The following is a 21575-nucleotide window of genomic DNA, read 5'->3' on the forward strand; positions in this document are numbered from 1 at the left end:
CAACACTAGTCAGTATGGGGGAGTGAAGAGAGCACATTTCATGCTGTATCATCTCCAGCCAGTCAACTCTTCCACAATACTTCCAATGCCACAGAGTCTGGAACTGTGCCTCACAAAAGTTGTGACAGCAAAACTTTTGTTTTAAAATATCTTTAAAATCCATAAAAAAAAATAGTGCTATATCTGCAGCATGCCACATAAGCGCTCGACTAAACCATCTCCAGTAGGACTTACATTTACGCGACTGCTAAAAGCGAAATGGAAGTGGGGCAACGGGGGACACCCACTTTATTTTCTTTGTGCTTTTTCCACTGCTACCGACGTACGGCTGAGAGACGGTTAGGTGGAACGTGGAAGCATTTGAATATTATGTGAGCTAACACAACAGTCTGGCTCCAGAGACTAGTGCATGTGAGCGTGTGTGTGCTTCCACCACTGTGGATACAATTGCGTTCGGTTTACCTTTGTGTCTTTATTTCTACATATTAATGTGCACAAGATGTCCCCCGTGGGCTCTTCTTCTTCCAGTCATTCAGGTACCGTTTTTCCAGCGTGGTCTGTATCAAGTTGTAAAGCACTCGGTATGAATCCCATTAGAGATCCGCTTTGAGCGTGTTCAGTTTGATTCGGAAAGCAACACCGGAGCCCAGTGTTGCCGTTAAGACTCCCAACAGATGCAAGTGGCTTGCTTGTTCATAAAAGGCCTTCAATACACCATTCATGTATTTGGGACCGTCTGTCTGTATCTACTGCTCCAAGTTCCAGGTGCAGCAGTTTGTTCCACGTTCATTCGCACGCGGGTGAAATCACCCCTCAGCGTCTTCTGACAGACATACTAGGGGTTGGAACATGCATCCAGCAAGCCCAACCCAGTAGTCACTTTGAGTGGCACCACACAAAGGCACGGGTGAACATGTACTGTACCCCAAACCCCCAAACCTAACCATAACATTACTATAACTAACCCTACCCCAAACCCCCAAACCTAACCATAACATTACTATAACTAACCCTACCCCAAACCCCCAAACCCCCAAACCTAACCATAACATTACTATAACTAACCCTACCCCAAACCCCCAAACCCCAAAACCTAACCATAACATTACTATAACTAACCCTACCCCAAACCCCCAAACCTAACCATAACATTACTATAACTAACCCTACCCCAAACCCCCAAACCTAACCATAACATTACTATAACTAACCCTACCCCAAACCCCCAAACCTAAACATAACATTACTATAACTAACCCTACCCCAAACCCCCAAACCCCCAAACCTAACCATAACATTACTATAACTAACCCTACCCCAAACCCCCAAACCCCCAAACCTAACCATAACATTACTATAACTAACCCTACCCCAAACCCCCAAACCTAACCATAACATTACTATAACTAACCCTACCCCAAACCCCCAAACCTAACCATAACATTACTATAACTAACCCTACCCCAAACCCCCAAACCTAACCATAACATTACTATAACTAACCCTACCCCAAACCCCCAAACCTAACCATAACATTACTATAACTAACCCTACCCCAAACCCCCAAACCCCCAAACCCCCAAACCTAACCATAACATTACTATAACTAACCCTACCCCAAACCCCCAAACCTAACCATAACATTACTATAACTAACCCTACCCCAAACCCCCAAACCCCCAAACCTAACCATAACATTACTATAACTAACCCTACCCCAAACCCCCAAACCCCCAAACCTAACCATAACATTACTATAACTAACCCTACCCCAAACCCCCAAACCCCCAAACCTAACCATAACATTACTATAACTAACCCTACCCCAAACCCCCAAACCTAACCATAACATTACTATAACTAACCCTACCCCAAACCCCCAAACCTAAACATAACATTACTATAACTAACCCTACCCCAAACCCCCAAACCCCCAAACCTAACCATAACATTACTATAACTAACCCTACCCCAAACCCCCAAACCTAACCATAACATTACTATAACTAACCCTACCCCAAACCCCCAAACCTAACCATAACATTACTATAACTAACCCTACCCCAAACCCCCAAACCCCCAAACCTAACCATAACATTACTATAACTAACCCTACCCCAAACCCCCAAACCTAACCATAACATTACTATAACTAACCCTACCCCAAACCCCCAAACCTAACCATAACATTACTATAACTAACCCTACCCCAAACCCCCAAACCTAACCATAACATTACTATAACTAACCCTACCCCAAACCCCCAAACCCCCAAACCTAACCATAACATTACTATAACTAACCCTACCCCAAACCCCCAAACCTAACCATAACATTACTATAACTAACCCTACCCCAAACCCCCAAACCTAACCATAACATTACTATAACTAACCCTACCCCAAACCCCCAAACCTAACCATAACATTACTATAACTAACCCTACCCCAAACCCCCAAACCTAACCATAACATTACTATAACTAACCCTACCCCAAACCCCCAAACCTAACCATAACATTACTATAACTAACCCTACCCCAAACCCCCAAACCCCCAAACCTAACCATAACATTACTATAACTAACCCTACCCCAAACCCCCAAACCTAACCATAACATTACTATAACTAACCCTACCCCAAACCCCCAAACCTAACCATAACATTACTATAACTAACCCTACCCCAAACCCCCAAACCTAACCATAACATTACTATAACTAACCCTACCCCAAACCCCCAAACCTAACCATAACATTACTATAACTAACCCTACCCCAAACCCCCAAACCCCCAAACCTAACCATAACATTACTATAACTAACCCTACCCCAAACCCCCAAACCTAACCATAACATTACTATAACTAACCCTACCCCAAACCCCCAAACCTAACCATAACATTACTATAACTAACCCTACCCCAAACCCCCAAACCTAACCATAACATTACTATAACTAACCCTACCCCAAACCCCCAAACCTAACCATAACATTACTATAACTAACCCTACCCCAAACCCCCAAACCTAACCATAACATTACTATAACTAACCCTACCCCAAACCCCCAAACCTAACCATAACATTACTATAACTAACCCTACCCCAAACCCCCAAACCTAACCATAACATTACTATAACTAACCCTACCCCAAACCCCCAAACCTAACCATAACATTACTATAACTAACCCTACCCCAAACCCCCAAACCCCCAAACCTAACCATAACATTACTATAACTAACCCTACCCCAAACCCCCAAACCTAACCATAACATTACTATAACTAACCCTACCCCAAACCCCCAAACCCCCAAACCCCCAAACCTAACCATAACATTACTATAACTAACCCTACCCCAAACCCCCAAACCTAACCATAACATTACTATAACTAACCCTACCCCAAACCCCCAAACCTAACCATAACATTACTATAACTAACCCTACCCCAAACCCCCAAACCCCCAAACCTAACCATAACATTACTATAACTAACCCTACCCCAAACCCCCAAACCTAACCATAACATTACTATTACTAACCCTACCCCAAACCCCCAAACCTAAACATGACCGCATGCACGTCGCAACGCATGTGGGTGAACAAGTGCTGTATGTCGAACATTACTATTACGAACCCACTCAACCCAGGAGGTATGGATTGAAAGTCTATTGCCTAACGAGGCATGCTACGAGCTGGCTGCTGTGAATGCTTTTCTAGAGTCTACTTCATGAATACACGCCCAAGTCATGTAAAAGAAAAGGAAAAACCCCGCCCAGTAGGGGAGGGGTTGGGGATATGTATGTCAGAAGACGTTGAGGGTCGATTTCACCCAACACCCGTGCATTCTCCATCTTGGACAGCGAATGAGCTTTGCTGTGAGCAAGCTTTCCGCTTTATGCACATTAAACAAACGTGTTCCTCCTGCTGCATCTTGAAGAACTGACGCAGAAACAGCGTATTAGTAACACAATATATATATATATTATATAACAAGCGAAGTGCCGTCAGGCCAGAGTCTATATATGGCATGCGCCTGGACCGCTAGGCCAGCTGGCGCCCCAGTAACATTCTAATATTTTTGACCAAATACCTCGATGTCAATATTGCGTTGATAATATTGTATCGTGATGTGTCTGTTTGTGTGTGTGTGTGTGTGAGCACACGTGTTTGTATAGTACATGTAACAACCCGTATGTTTTGGTTCATCGGTGGTACTCCGTGTGCTGGAAAAAGTACTCGCATGTTTTACTTAGTTAAAAGTAGCAATATTGTAATGTAGAAAATACAAGTCCTGAATTCAAAATTTTCTTGAGTAAAAGTACAAAAGCATTGGTATCAAAACATTTACTCAAAAGTACCAGGAAAGTGGAAAGTATGCATTATGCAGCATTCCCCATTTCAAGTTTTCAAATGTTTAAACATCTTTTAAAAAATTGCAGATCTACACGCTCACAATTCGTTGCATCGCAACGCATTGTGAACGTGTAGATCGGCTATTTTGAAGTGGTGACTGTACATTTTGTAATAGTAATCAAAATCTACAAAGTATAACTAGTAACTAACGTTGTCAGATAAATGTAGAGGAGTAAAAGACTAAGTACAACATTTGCTAGTAGTACTAGTACTAGTACTGGAAATGGAAAACACTCAAGTCAAGTACTATAGACCAGTGGCTCCCAAACCTTTTCATGTCAAGTACCCCCAAATTGACACTAATTATCCCGCAGACCCCCATTTGAAAAGAGAAGACTTTTACGGCTCTAGCAGTGATTCTCAAGCAGTTTAATTTCAAGGATCCCCCAGTGTGACATGCATTAGTCTACGGACGGACCCCCATTTAATGGCATTTCTGTCTCTGGGACCCCCAAATCTATATTGTAAAATTAATGTTAATTTAACTCTGAGAGTGTACATTTGTACACTCTCAAAGTTACAGACCCATAATGGTCCATTTGGTTCCAAACTATCATTTGGCTGGGGACCCCCTGGAACTCCCTCAAGCACCCGAGGGTCCCCAGACCCCACTTTGGGAACCACTGCTATAGACCAGGGGTTCTCAAAGGGTTTTTGGCTGGGGACCCCCGGAAATTTTGCTTTGGCCATGTCTCGCTTTGACCCCCGCCCCGCCCCCCCCCTCCCCAGCACAAATACAAAATAACCTTAATAAGTTGTGTTTGGTTTTTTGTTTGGTTTTTTTGTCTCTTTCTTTTGTGTAAGTCATGTGTATTTTGTATGCTTTATTGTAAAATCAATAAAAAACTTTGATAAAAAAATAAAAAAGTAAAACAAATAAAGAAATAACCTTAATAATAGAGAAAATATATCATAAATACTGAAAGCAGATATAATCATTAAGGAAAGTTTGTGCATGCACTATGTGTACTATGTAAACTCTTAATTTCCATTTTCCAGCCATTAATTTGCAAAAAAAAAGAGAAAAACGTTTTTTTATTTTTTTTTATAAATTGGGGACCCCCAAAAATATTTTGGCGACCCCCTGAGGGGTCGCGACCCACGGGTTGAGAACCCCTGCTATAGAGCTGAAGTCCGACGTCAATATCGGTAGAGGACGCAAATCCACGGGTTCATGTACTTTTTATTTGCATTGGTTTTAGATCGCCTCATATAAGAACTGTGTTATAATATACAAATAATAATAAACAAATCATCCAGGCCGCTTCACTCATATGGATATGAAGAATCAACTGACTGAGAGAAAACGCTATTGTTACTGCTCCTGAATTAGTTACATTTTCGCTAGAAACAGATTGACTGTCGTAAACGATACAGAGACACCTCCCTGACAATAACGCAGAGACAGCTTGTTTATTTTTGGATCACAATGCTTATATGAGACGATTTCAATGTTATTCTCCATAGATAAATTACTTCCGTGAACCAGGGGATGAGCGAGTGACGTCAGGACTTCGGCGCCCTATACACCTCAAAATTAGCAAATGTACTTGGTTACTTTCCAGCAGTGGCGTGCGGCGGTCACCCACCTGAGGAGCGGTCGCCGCAGATGGCACAGATGTGTTTGGTGAGCGACAGGGGCATTCCGCAGGGCTGGGGGGGCACCTTCATCACCCCGTTGAGGCCCAACGGGGGCTTGATGTCCTCCGAGCTGCTGATCGAGTGCATCGGAGAGTTCAGCTGGAACATCAACACACACAAACACACACACGGCAACAACAGGTCACAACCAGAGGAGGCGGGGCGGCAAAAAAATTAATAATAATAATCACACCATAATGTGAAGCGAGCAGTGCCTTGGAGTCAAGCACAGGGTTGTAATTGTCCATCCTGGTGTGTGTGTGTGTGTGTGTGCGCGCGCGTGCGCGCGTGCGTGCGTGTGTGACCCCGAATGCAACCCCAAACAGCTGCAGGGGTCAATGGGTTCCCGCGTCCGAAGCGGTCGAGAAATGACAAGAGTTACCGCTTTGCAGCTTTCCGTGCTCGAACACGTACACATACATACATGCACACATACATACATGCAAAAAAAGCAACAAAAAAAGCAACGGTATGTCACATGTACGGATGGGCGTGGATTGAGGTGCACTCAGCGCCGATCCAAAGCCAGGTGGAGAAGATATGCACAAAATAACTGAATTTGAGGTGAAATGCAAACGCTATAGGGAGGATACACACACACCCAAACGCTATAGGGAGGATACACACACACCCAAACGCTATAGGGAGGATACACACACACCCAAACGCTATAGGGAGGATACACACACACCCAAACGCTATAGGGAGGATACACACACACCCAAACGCTATAGGGAGGATACACACACACCCAAACGCTATAGGGAGGATACACACACACCCAAGGTGAGTTTGAAAACTATGACCAACGACAAAAAAAAATTGCACAACAATGTGCAAACAAAACACGGCAGCAGGATTTGTGAACTGACAAAAGAAGGCTAGCCAATGGAATACAACCACCCTAAGGACTACTATCTGTACCAAGTAGACCGCCAGACCTACTGCACATGTAAACTGCTACCTTTAAACACATCTTAAATCTGAGGCTTTTTTGTATTAGTCTTGAGAAAAAATGCTGATATTTGTCCCAAAGTGACTGCAAAACAATTGCTGCTATTTGAAGCTTTAAACCATGTATATAACGATACAATGTGACATAGCTCTGTTTACACTTTACACAATGCTGTGTTTCCCATTTCCCATTTTCAACTGTTATTACATTTTGACACTTGCTTTGGCAATGAAAACGTATGTTTTCTCATGCCAATAAAGCTTACACTGGCCCATTAAGGCACACAGCTGGTCCGAGTGCTGACATTATCTATTGAGCAAAGGAAATCAGTGCAGGTACAGTTACACAAAGGTATAGGCATCAACCTTGGTGGAAAAGTGGCCTCGTGGAAACACTGACATAGGTACTGACATAGACACACATCGAGTGCCGGGACTTTATTTTTCTTCAAAATAAAGGCGCTAGAGCGCTGGCAGATATGGGAGATTTTACTCTGAAAGGTCCACCCTTCCGTTCCCAACCGAAACCGGGAGGCATAATGTTCCATTCTTACCTTGCGACGATCACGCTAAAGTCTCTCTAGAAGCATTAATATTCCAAACGAGATGCATGCTGAAGTCAGAAATGAAGACAGAACATTGCCCAACTGATCAAAACCATGGAGAGCTCCTATAGATTAGGAGATACGAGGCATTCTTTCTGAGCCGTAAACAAGGAAGTGAACGACAGCGCGCGTGCGCGAAACAGCAAGGAGTACTGTTGCAGAAGGAGAGGCAAAAATGTATAATAATCAGATAATTTTTTTTGTTTGATATCAATAAAGTGTACACGTCCACTGGAAACTACGGTTGGATTAGATATGACGTTTGTACATGTCCTATACGGTCTGAATGTATGTTAAATGTTGAGTACAGTTGCTGTGCAGATTGTCCTAAGCCTGTTACAGCTGAATGCGGGATGTTGAAAAGGATATTATGACTTGCAATACTTAAGGCAGATGAGCCGCAGTTTGCAGTGGCACTGTCCTTATCTCCAGAGCCCCGTTTAGAGCCCAAAATAGCAGATCTTCTGGACATGCTCAAAGAGCTCACAAGATCACGCTGTAAGCTACAACAGTGGTTTTCAAAGTCGTGTCCGGGGACCCCCAGGGGTCCCTGAGGGAGTTCCAGGGGGTCCCCAGCTAAATGATAGTTTGGAACCAAATGGACCATTACGGGTCTATAACTCTGAGGTTGTACAAATGGAACGGGTCCATTTGGTTCCATTTGTACACTCTGAGTTAAATTAACATTGGTTTTACAAAAATTACATGGGGGTCCGTAGCCTAGTGCATGTCAAACTGGGGGTCCTTGAAATTAAACGGGTTGAGAATCACTGCTAGAGCTGTGAAAATCTTCTCTTATGGGGGTCCGCGGGCTAATTAGTGGCAATTTGGGGGTCCTTGACATGAAAAGGTTTGGGAACCACCGGTCTATAATATCACAGGGTATACTGTACCACAGTGGACCCCCCCCCCCCCCCCCCCCCCCCAGGGGTCCTTGAGGGGGTTCCAGCGAGTCCCCCCAAGCAAAATGTGGAACAGTTTAAACACTTAAGTGCTATATCGTTTTATTTTTGTTCTTCTACTATTTGTGGTGATGTCCAAGCTCACAGCATGTTGCATCATCTATTCTCAAAAAGAATTGAGGTCCCTGGCACAGAATCTGTGGCCGAAAACATGCCAGTCATGATCAGGAGTCATCGCCATGTTGGCTTGTGGCGGACATTTTTGTTCCATTTTTCCCATTTTTGGGTGTTATACGATCAAAATAAGAACATTATAAATTGTGGTGTGAAAAATAGAAAATCTAAAATTTGCCACGGACACATCATCATTGGACCACTGGTCATGATGTTTGAGAACCACCATTCTACAAGATCACAAAGTGCCACGATGCTGGAGCGCTGTACGCCATAAAAGTATATCTAGTGTGACTTTATCTCTCGGGCCCCCTCTAGATTTCCTCTCATCCTTCCTCAGCTATCTTTGTGTGCTTCCTTCCTTCCTCATCTCTCTCTCTCTCTCTCTTTAGATGTAAATGTGGCGAGGCACCACCTCTACCCCTGGAATTATTTTATTCATGCTCTCGACAAGCACCTCCCGGCTCCCGCTGTAGCACAGCAGCGCTTGATGCAAGATTTAACAGTGTGCGTTGCGGAATAAAGAGACCCGCTCTTTGTTTTAGCAAAGGGGAGCGACGCCGCGAGGTGGGCTCTCTCTCTCCTTCGCTGCTGCTTAAAAGAGGAAAACGTACGCCACTATAAAGGCCTATGCGAGTTACCCTAAAATACTAGGTCTGTGCAAAGTAGCGCTGGATCTATAGCCAACCACTTAGCACCACGATGCGGAAAAAATAAATAAAGGCAAAACAGAAAAAACAGTGTGCTTTACCGTTTTGAAGACATAATTTAATGAAATGATTGCACTGGAGGTGGTTATAGCACACTCTCCAAAGTACTCAGACCGGTACTCTTATGATGAATTGAACGAGGTGGACCCTCTCGTAAACAAGTGTAGTTCTTTATTGGGTCGACCACTCACTGTTAAGTTTTTTTGTATTGAGTCGTGCTTGAAATGTACTGTAATTCTGCAAACTGTTAATAAATACTTCAATCAAACCGATGCAGATGCCAACCACAGACAGAAAGACAGACGATATAAACACACATGCATGTATTCATGGTAACACCACACACACACACATGCACGCACGCGGCACGCACAGTACATATACGGTACACACATTTTGCACACATACGTGACACAGACATAAACACACATGCATGCATTCATGCAAACGCACGCGACGCAGCAGACAGTGCGGAGACCTCGTAGCAGGCAGCCCAGACATGTTTTCATTAAGTCGCCCCACACACACACACACACACACACACACACACACACACACACACACACACACACACACACACACACACACACACACACACACACACACACACACACACACACACACACACACACACACACACACACACACACACACACACACACACACACACACACACACACACACACGGGACAAGACAAAACGTCCGCTAGCACAAACAACACGCCTTGTTGGCTCTAAATATAGGATTCTACTGTAACAGAGAGACTGCGTCTGGAAGGGAAGGGAAGCACCAGGCGAGACGGAGGCACCATTTTGCTGGAATCATGATGGAAATAGCACGATACTCAGTGGTGGAAAGTGTACATTTACTTAAGTACTGTACTTATTAAGTACAATTAATTGGAGGTATTCGTTTACTTTCATTTTTTACTGCTACTGCACTACATCTCCGATCCAAATATTGTACTTTTACTCCACTATACTTATGACAGCTTCAGTTACTAGTTAGTTTGATTATTACAACAAATACTTTTGTACTTTTTGAGTACATTTTGAAAAAGTACATTTTTGAATTCCGGACTTTCACTTGTAACATACTAGAATTTCGCGGGCCTTCGGCCCGCTCATCCCAGAGTTGCGTTTCCCCGCGTTGCGATACAGAAGTCCACAGATACAGAAGTGCACAGTGACACGCGTTGTATGCAGCTGTTTTGTGTTGCAGCGCACGTGTAGTGTTGTTGTTGTTATCCATATATGCGCCTCGGTTCGTCCCGTTTGTTCCACGCCAGGTGTCGACGCAGTCGTTGGCGCAAATTTCTTATTATTTTAACTGTGTATGTAATCGCGGCTAGTAGCACACATTTTTTTTTAGGAGCACGATGAAAAGTTATGAAATAATGTGTTTGAGGGCCCTCCTATATACAGCTTTAGTCCCCACACGTCTCAATATTTGCCATTGACAAAGAACAGAGAAATTAGGTCGAAATGCCGCTAAATATGACGTAAATTAAAATGTATTATATATATATATGTTTTTAATTGAATGTAAATACTTTACTTATAAAAAAACCTGGCAACCCGCACCCCGCGGTCATTTTCCGCTAACCGGAGCGGTGCTCCCTAGCCTGCTGGAGGGGTTCACATCATCCCATCATCCCATGCACCCTCGAGAGGAAAAAGAAGGAAAATAAATGCAGCCTTGAGCCTACCTGCCAATGTGGTGTTGTGGAGCTTGATCACCTCCTCCTCCTCCTTTTCTCCCCAAATTGCCAATCCCAATAAATGCAAAAGTTGCCTAGTGTGAATACTTCCACAGCCTAATTACTAAAGGATAAACTATCAGTCTTCTCCGAAATCGGTCAATGTTTGTCAACTCAGCACGTGTTGACAACGCATAGTAAACAGAAGGAATACTGGACAACTCACCCCGGTGCCTGCCCGTTTTTCCTCCCGGAATTTTCCCCAGTGAGGGGGATAACTTTGTAATATGCTATTGGCTGTTTGTATTCTTTTTGGAAAAATATAAAAAGATACTCCTGTGGAAAGGCTATATTATTTTACTTATATTGACCCTATAAACAATTTAGTATTATTTAGTATATGTAAGGTTTTTCCCACTCAAATGGTACCTCGTCAGATAATACCCACATAGCCTACAACAACTTCTGTGAACAGACTTCACTGTAGTAGCTTTTCATAAATATATTTGTACTTAGGCTGTCTGCTGTCGTGAATGTTTATAGTTAGAGAAACACACAAAATCTGCTCTAGAAACACACAAAATCTGCTCTCCCACCGACGTCATGTGTCCGTTTATCTCCAGCCGTACAGACTCCATTTGACGCGTCTTATCTACTTTAATACCCACATAGCCTACAACAACTTCTGTGAACAGACTTCACTGTAGTAGCTTTTCATAAATATATTTGTACTTAGGCTGTCTGCTGTCGTGAATGTTTATAGTTAGAGAAATTCAAAGTCCAGCCGTCTGCTGTCCAGCCTCTCCCACCCCTCACTGGGGAAAATTCCGGGAGGAAAACGGAAAAGGGGTGAGTTGTCTTGTTACCAACAGGAGCCGTGTGTGTGTCACACCAAAAGTGGTGACCTATAGAATCCTGTACATAGAAGCATCACGCAATCGTCTCCCTCCCTGTGTGGGTCACGTGGTGGGCTGTGAGCAAATGGGAGAGGGAATGTAGTGTTGCCAGGTCCGCGTATTGTAAGCGAGTGGTAGTGTGTGTAAGTAGCGTGTTGAATGGCATTTGTTCTGTGCTTGTTTTCATAGACGTGGCAACAAATTAGGCGGGGGTGTCGGTGCTTGTGGCGTGTTTGTGTTTGTTATTGATATTGATATTGTTTGCGAGTGTGGACGGGAGCCGGCTTTAGTGGCAGTGCGATGACAATTTTTACGCGGCTGGTGTTGAGTGTGGCCGTGCGGCGCGACATGAGGAGATAGGGAACCAACGACGCGGAGGGTAAGTGTGTGACGTGTTAGTGTGTTTAGTGGGTTGTTGCAGTGTGTGTTGCAGTGTGTCAGTGACGTAGTAGCTGGTGCCTTTTGTTCCTGTCTTGGGGACACCTTTTCAAATGTATAATAGATATACTTTTGCGGTATTGATACTTTTACCCATTCAGGACGGGAACCGCGGCCCTTTAAGCATTATGTTATACTTTAGCTATTGGAAAAAAAAGCAGATCTACAAGCTCATACGAGCTTGTAGATTTTTGAAAAATCTTGTGGCGCAAATCATTGAATAATATATTCTTTCACAGTGAAAGTTTTTAACTCAAATCTTTGCTTACATATAATTTTGGGGGTCCTTGACATGAAATAGTTTGAGAACCATTGTTTTTTTCAGAAAACCGTCAGGATTTAGAAGCAATTTTCTTAGAATTGGCCTCAGGTCTAATTTGAGTATTCCCCCCCCCCCCACCCCACCCACCCATCACTGAAAAAAACCACGATACTACAACAAGCCGTCCCAGTGTCAGCTGTGTTTACACTGATCTGCCAGGGTACATTAGCCATGTATTGTGTGAGCATCAGAGATGCGCACGCACACACACACACACACACACACACACACACACACACACACACACACACACACACACACACACACACACACACACACACACACACACACACACACACACACACACACACACACACACACACACACACACACACAGTACAAGACAAACAGCCCCACGGCCACAGATCACATGTATATGAACTGTATGTATATACGTACAGTATGCACGCTGACATGTCGCTCCTTACATGTTACGCCCACCTTTTCTAGCTCTGATACAAACATGTCTAACATGTGGGAAGACAACTCGGAGAGGATAATAGCGTGTTTATGCAGGAAATGTATATTTGGGACACACACACACAAGCGCGTATTGTATGTACTGTATACGTGCGCACACATGCATATACACAGTACACTTACGGTACACAGTATACATGTAAGCTTGCACGCGCGTATATTATTGACTGACACACACACACACACACACACACACACACACACACACACACACACACACACACACACACACACACACACACACACACACACACACACACACACACACACACACACACACACACACACACACACACACACACACACACACACACACAGAGCGAGGTCCTACCTCAGTCTTTCCCCCTGCTGCTGAGACTGTCTCTATGAAACTCTGTGTTTGCGTGTGTGCGTCTCACAGGAAGACTTCTTCCATCTATTTTCAGTCAACCTGCAGCATCTCAGCAATGTTGCTCACTATGGTGGTGTGTGTGTGTGTGTGTGTGTGTGTGTGTGTGTGTGTGTGTGTGTGAAGTGGAGGCAAAGGCAACGTGGATTACACACTGCATGGCTCTCCAAATACTATACAACCCGCTCCTCTGAAACACACGTACGTACGGTCGTGGAGAACACCCCCCCCCCCCCCCCTAAAACCTTACAGACCCTCTTGCCCTCCACATTTAGTTTTTTCCAACAGGGTGATTTCGTTTTGTACTTTTTTTTTCTTCTTTTTATTTTTTTACGGTTTTCTTTTTATGAATCTGAATCCGTTTTTTTTGCCCAAGTAAAAAACGTGTGGGTGGAAAAGGAAGAATGTGGAGGGAATTAACATCAAGGGTTTTAACCCATTGAGACTTGAGGACGATTCTAATTTGTTGTTCCAGGGAGCTTTGCTTTACATTTTGCACTACATTTTCACGATTTTTCAAAAGTAGCAGACCTACAAGTTCTTGTAGATCTGCTATTTTTCATTAGCTAAAGCATAACATAATGCTTAAAACACCAAAAAGGGTTCCCGCCCAAAATGGGTTAACCCATTGAGACCTGAGATCAGAATCTACATTTTCAGTTTTCTAAAAAAAAAAACCTGTTTCTATATCAGTGGTGCTCAAACTATTTCATGTCAAGGACCCCCCCCCCCCCCACCCCCAGAAGCAAAGATACGAGTTAAAAAACGTTTGCTATGAAAGGATATTCAAAGATTTGCCACACTACGAGCTTGTAGATCTGCTATTTTTTCCCCACAGCTAAAGTATATAAAATAATGGTGGTTTTTAAATGGCTAAAGTGACACAGATGCGTTGTAGGTCTTAATTGGTTAAGGAATATAGGACATGGAGGCCCCCCTGCTGTGCGGCGTGTGAGCTAGCGCTGCCTTCCACCCAGCACCAGCTATGAGCTGCATGGCGCCTCATCATCAAGCGTTGCGTAACACGCATTAAGGCGGAGAACAGCCTATAGTTGGTACAGCGGGGGGGGGGGGGGGGGGGGGGAGTGTCCTCAGTCCGCTGGCGGGTGTCACATTCTGCATGCAACCGATATGCGCGGCTGTATGTCCTGCATGCGCGTCCCCCCCTCCAGCCCCCACCCACACCCCCCGCTGGTCTTCAGCCTGGTATTTTTTTAAAGGTTTCATGACATTCATTTTTAGTTTTAGTTTTTCCTTCATCTTTTATGATTATGACCTCAATTACATTAAAAAAAAAACTTTGAACATTCTGTTGATTTTCTGTGGTCTGGAGTTTTCTCTGGGGTTTGGAAGTCTTTCTGAGCTGCAATGAAAACGGGCAAAACAGTGAAAACAGTGACATCTGCTGGCAAATCCCATTGACATATATGGGATTTTCTGTCTCTTACATCACAAACAGCAGGAAACTCAAAGCACTTGTTTGAGCCAGAAAACCCTACGCCACAGAAAATCTACTGAATGTTAAAAGTTCAGGTTTTTTGGGTGCAATTGAGCTCAGACAACCTAAAAGAAAATTAAGAAAACATATTATTATAATTTTTTTATGTCACAATCCCTTTAAACACGTATGGGTATAAAATAATACGTCTTTTCAATGGAGACTTTGTCCTTGAGTGCAGTGGTTCCTAAAACCGTTTAGCTCGAGGCCCAAAAAAGAGGAATTAGACGTTTGCACGTGACACAAACTAGCACTGGCAGACCTTCAAGGACACAATGTGCCACGTCTAAATCATAAGAGTTCTCTGAAAAACCTATGTTTCTATGTCAGTGGTGCTCAACCTTGTTCATGTCAAGGACACTGAGAATTATCTGTATTTGGCCACGGACCCCCATCTGAAAATATGTTGTTCCAGGGACCTCCCCACAGAAGCAAAGATTTGAGTTAAAAACGTTCGCTCTGAAAGAATATATATTCAAAGGTTTGCGCCAGATTTTCACGATCTTTCAGAAATAGCAGATCTGCAAGCATGTAGCGCGGCACTCGGTGGCACGCTATGAGGTTATAAGTTCGCTATAAATTCTATTATTCCGTAAAAAAAATTAAAATGGTTGTGTTTGTTCAATAACAGCCACCACCTTTAAATTACAACAATAAAATACCCACAACAACATTAAAAGCACAATAAAAGGCCAATTAAAATCACATGGGAGGAAGTGCAAATTTCATTTTACAAGCAGTCAGAAAGGGGGAGTAGGACGATCAGAGCCCACGGCAGCATAAATGCATTTTGGGCTTTATTAGCAAATCATATAACTCTCCTTATTGAGTCTGCTGTAAACTCACCAAGAGAGACCAGGTTTTTATATCAATTTTACAATCAGTAGACCAGACCAGACCAGACCAGACGAGAGTCACGAGACCAGACCAGACCAGACCTATACTTTTGCAGTGGCCAATACACAGACATTCCCTTTGAGGTGTCTACAGACATAAGAGACCAAATAAAAAGGAAACAGGATATATAGATGGCCAAAGGGCTAATAGAGGAAGTGTGTTACTAATCCCAATCCTCACATTCAGTCTACCATGCAGCACTCCTAAAACACTACGGCTCCCATGCAGCACTCCTAAAACATTACGGCTCCATTTGACACTCTCAAGGTTGAATTAATGCTGAGGATGTTGCTATGTACAGTTAGCTAGTGGATAAAGACACAACAGTGTCCTGATCTGTGCTTTCCATTTCATAAACACTAGGTAGTAGCCTATACTCACAATCACAAATAATACAAGGCGTGATGTCACGAGGCGTAATGGTCTGACAACCATATATGGAGGCTTGACCTCAACAGCAACTATCGAACACTTGGTATGTCATACATTGTTTACATTGTGTGCGCGCGTGTGCGTGCGTGTGTGTGTGTGCACGTGTGTGTGTGTGTGTGTGTGTGTGTGTGTGTGTGTGTGTGTGTGTGTGTGTGTGTGTGTGTGTGTGTGTGTGTGTGTGTGTGTGCGTGTGTGTGTGCACGCACGTGTGTGTCCAAAACGTTACTGTTCAGGAAGTACTTTTTGTTGGTTAAAAATTACTCAAATACTGTATAAATATTTTAAAATGCCCACAGAACAGACGTGACTGCTTTCAACCCGGCATCCCCGTTTTTTGCATCATTCATGTGTGAAAATGTACGCAGCATAAAATTGGGGATTATGATGATATAATATGGAAGAGATGAGAGCAGGTTTCTGGCCGACAGTGACGACAATATGCAGGTAACCAAGCAGGCAGGAAAGGCGTGGTTATGGGTTGACCGGGGCGCACACAGGATGCCAGCCGGCTCTGCCACAGTCGGCTGGGCACACCACACCACACCACACCACCCACACATGCAGTCCACAAACAGCCAAAAAAGAGAGCCTTCCCTTGCCAGATCCTCTAGCCCATTAAAGACCTGATGAGGACCCCATTCTTCTAAATCATGACAGTTTTCTGGATGTTTTCTATGTCTGTGGTTCTCAACTTATTTCATGTCAAGGAATGATTATGTATTTGGCCGCAGACCCTCATCTCAAAATATGTTGTTCCAGGGACCACCACAGAAGCAAATATTTGAGTTAAAAGCGTTCGCTGTGAAAGAATATTATATTCAACGATTTGCGCCGCATTTTCACGATCTTTCCAAAAATAAAAAATAAAATAGCAGATCTACAAGACATTTTGGCTATTTTTCAATAGCCAAAATGTTTAAAATAACAGTTAAAGTGGTTAAAAGCTATATGAGGCGACACAGACGTTGTCCTCAGGTCTGAAAGGGCTATAGCATGTGTGCCGTGGTAACGTTATAGTCCTAGTCTAAGATGCCCCGGAGCCTTATGGCGCTGCTCTCACGTGACGAGCCCATTCATGCTGCAACTCATCGCTAAGTAGGACGCAAGCTGGTCAGTGTTGTAAGGACAACACATCGGCCTCCGCGACCTCCCCAAGGTCAGGTATTTAAGCCACATTCAGGACGGGAAACGGGTGTTTTAAAGCGTTACGTACTTATACTTTAGCTGTTGAAAAAAAGGAGATCTACTAAGCTCGTATATACGAGCTTGTGCATGGAAATGTGTCGCAAATCTTTGAATATATATTCTTTCAGAGCGAATGTTTTTTAACTCATATCTTTGCTTCTGGGGGGGTCCCTGGAACTACATATTTTCAGATGGAGGTCGGCGGCCTATTACATATAGTTTTGGGGGTCCTTGACATGGAAAACTTTGAGAACCACTGACATAGAAACATATAGGATTTTCGGAAAATTGCCTCTGCTGGTTAAAACCAGCAGAGGCGGAAAGTAACTCAAGTGCGGTACTTTGAGGACAGTTTTGAGGTATTTCCACTACATCTCGGATCCAAATATTATACTTTTACTCCACTACATTTATTCGACAGCTTATAGTTACTTAGCCTACTAGTTACTTTGTAGATTTTGATTATTATTATTACAAAACATACATCTTACATCCCACTTCAGCCCTGTATATATTTTGGCCATTTGAAAAAAGCTGTGGGCTTTTAGATCCGACTATTTTCAAAAGATTGTATACATTTTGAAAACTTGAAATCAGTCATTCTGCATAAATAGTACTTTCTACTTTTGGGTACTCTAAGTACATTTTGATACCAATACTTTTGTACTTTTACTCAAGTACATTTTGAATTTCCGGGACTTTTACTTTGTAACAGACCATTTCTATGGTTGCGTTAAGTACAAAATGTGAGTACTTTTTTTAATTCCCACCACTGAAAACCACATATTACTAGAGTCTGACACACAATATGAAGACACACAGGATCCAGGTATAGCCAGGCATGCTGAAATGCCTCTGCCTCTAGGCAGAACAATGTGACTGCAGCCCGCGCGCTACGTCGAATGCAGAATGGCGCCTACACTGTGGTCCAATGTCAGGGACGTGCAGAGAGTGTGTTAGAGATGCAGGGGGCTGAAATTCCATAAGAGGGCACTTTTGGAAGAAAATAGACGATCTACAAGCTCTCAACGCGTCGCAGCGCGACGCGTTGAGAGCTTGTAGATCAGCTATTTTCCAGGTGTGACCCCTCCACTAACTGGAGATGTGGCGATGACATGGATTTCTAAACAAATTCTTTCAACGCAAAATGCTGAGTTCAAGATCAGGAGAGTTCAGGAAAAAAGCAATTCTCGGGTATATGGCATGGCAAGGAAAGGAGTGGCATTTTGCATTTCTTTCACCATGGTAAATGCTGCATTCGTGGTCTGGAGAGGGCAGTTGTTTTACAGACGGGTAAAAGGGTCCACGTACAGGGAAGAAAACGACGACATTTTGACAGACGTGGCTAAGAAACCCCTGACTCCGAAATGACGCGCGTCGTCGTGTCTGTCGCCATCATGACGGAGGCACTAAGCTCTGAATGGTAAGTATAGTAAATTTGATTTATAAAGCACTTTTCAAAACAAAGTTACAAAGTGCTGTACGGTGGACAACAAGGTAAAAACAATCACATTAACCCATTTTGGGCGGGAACCCCTTTTGGTGTTTTAAGCATTATGTTGTACTTTATAAAAAATAGCAGATCTACAAGCTCATAGCGTGGCACCAAGTGCCGCGCTACAAGCTTGTAGGTCTGCTATTTTTGAAAAATCGTGAAAATGTGGCACAAATCTTTGTATATATATTCTTTCAGAGCGAACGCTTTTAACTCAAATCTTTGCTTCTGGGGGGGTATCTGAAACAACATATTTTCAGAAGGGGGTCCGCGGCCAAATGCAGATAATTCCGGGGGTCCTTGACATGAAAAACTGTCAGAATTTAGAAGACATTGGTAGAAAGGTCTAAATGGGTTAAAAATAAAAACACAACAAGAAGAAAAGCAAAACCTTGGCCTGCACAAATAGGTCAGGTAAGACATTTCAGAGGCCAAAAAAACGTTTTCAGCAAATTCTTAAAACTGTCAAGTGTCAACAGACTCTAGCATTCTTTATCGAAACAGTGTGGGAGCAACTACTGCAAATGCCCGGCGGTCACCCTGTAGTGTAGTCGCAGGGATTTTCAGAAAGCCCTTATCTGAAGACCGGATCTGATCTTACATTAGGCTTTATTGCAAGCAGAATGGTTCAGTGTGGGCTTACTATGGCAGTGCCAGTCAGGGCCCCAGTAGGGGTGCCAGCCAGGGCCCCAGTAGGGGTGCCAGCCAGGGCCCCAGTAGGGGTGCCAGCCAGGGCCCCAGTAGGGGTGCCAGTCAGGGCCCCAGTAGGGGTGCCAGCCAGGGCCCCAGTAGGGGTGCCAGGCAGGGCCCCAGTAGGGGTGCCAGCCAGGGCCCCAGTAGGGGTGCCAGCCAGGGCCCCAGTAGGGGTGCCAGCCAGGGCCCCAGTAGGGGTGCCAGCCAGGGCCCCAGTAGGTGTGCCAGCCAGGGCCCCAGTAGGGGTGCCAGGCAGGGCCCCAGTAGGGGTGCCAGCCAGGGCCCCAGTAGGGGTTCCATCCAGGGCCCCAGTAGGGGTGCCAACCAGGGCCCCAGTAGGGGTGCCAGCCAGGGCCCCAGTAGGGGTGCCAGCCAGGGCCCCAGTAGGGGTGCCAGCCAGGGCCCCAGTAGGGGTGCCAGCCAGGGCCCCAGTAGGGGTACCAGCCAGGGCCCCAGTAGGGGTACCAGCCAGGGCCCCAGTAGGGGTGCCAGCCAGGGCCCCAGTAGGGGTGCCAGCCAGGGCCCCAGTAGGGGTGCCAGCCAGGGCCCCAGTAGGGGTTCCAGCCAGGGCCCCAGTAGGGGTTCCAGCCAGGGCCCCAGTAGGGGTGCCAGCCAGGGCCCCAGTAGGGGTGCCAGCCAGGGCCCCAGTAGGGGTCCCAGCCAGGGCCCCAGTAGGGGTGCCAGCCAGGGCCCCAGTAGGGGTGCCAGCCAGGGCCCCAGTAGGGGTGCCAGCCAGGGCCCCAGTAGGGGTCCCAGCCAGAGCCCCAGTAGGGGTGCCAGCCAGGGCCTCAGTAGGGGTGCCAGCCAGGGCCCCAGTAGGGGTCCCAGCCAGGGCCCCAGTAGGGGTGCCAGCCAGGGCCCCAGTAGGGGTGCCAGCCAGGGCCCCAGTAGGGGTGCCAGCCAGGGCCCCAGTAGGGGTGCCAGCCAGGGCCCCAGTAGGGGTGCCAGCCAGGGCCACAGTAGGGGTGCCAGCCAGGGCCCCAGTAGGGGTGCCAGCCAGGGCCCCAGTAGGGGTGCCAACCAGGGCCCCAGTAGGTGCCAACCAGGGCCCCAGTAGGTGCCAACCAGGGCCCCAGTAGGGGTGCGTGGTTGGTTGTGGGCAGCATACGTTGGTAGCCTATACTGTATGTCATATCGGTGGTTGCCACGCGGAGGATTAGCAATATGTGCTTGGACTGGGTGGACTTGTCCTCAGCTCTCTCCTTCACCCCCACTAACCCATTAAGACCTGAGGCCCAAATTAAAAAACAGTTAAAAAAAAAAAAAAATGTTTCTATATCAGTGGTTCCCAAACCTTAAACATGTCAAGGAGCCCCACAATTTTATATATATTTGTCCGCCGACCCCCATCTGAAAATATGTTGTTCCAGGGACAAGAGCGAGCAAATATATGGGTTTAAGCGTCCAGAATATAATATTCAATATTCATTTGCAGGCCACATTTTTCACGATTTTTCAAAAATAGCAGACCTCGTAGCGCGGCACTCGGTGCCGCGCTACGGTGTCTGCAATAAGGTGGTGTCTGCAATAAGGCGACACCAAATGCGTCCTCAGGTCTAAATGGGCTAACAGGGTGTGGCATGGATGGACGACTCTCTCCTTCCCCCCCACTAACAGACGGATGACCGCCTGTTCGCCTGGACCTCCGGCCGCGTGACCGCGCCGTGATCCGTGGACGAGTGTGTGTGTCCGACATACGTGTGTATCGGTTATACGATCATGCGAGTGAGTGGGTGGGAGCATG

The 21575-nt window shown here is 45.1% G+C and overlaps 1 protein-coding gene across 5 annotated transcripts in view; it reads right to left on the reverse strand.

The window, feature by feature from the left end:
* The window catches only part of LOC306939814 (retinoic acid receptor RXR-alpha-A), a 329786-nt gene that overhangs the window by 36052 nt on the left and 272159 nt on the right, over positions 1 to 21575 (reverse strand). For all 5 annotated transcript variants that reach the window (XM_079524536.1, XM_079524535.1, XM_079524538.1 and 2 more), the window contains one exon: positions 6011 to 6161. In XM_079524536.1, coding sequence (XP_079380662.1) covers positions 6011 to 6161 — 151 coding nt within the window. The remainder of the gene's footprint in view (positions 1 to 6010; positions 6162 to 21575) is intronic.

This window comes from Electrona antarctica, assembly GCF_951216825.1.
Source record: "Electrona antarctica genome assembly, chromosome: 16".
In the NCBI taxonomy this organism is placed as follows: domain Eukaryota; kingdom Metazoa; phylum Chordata; class Actinopteri; order Myctophiformes; family Myctophidae; genus Electrona; species Electrona antarctica.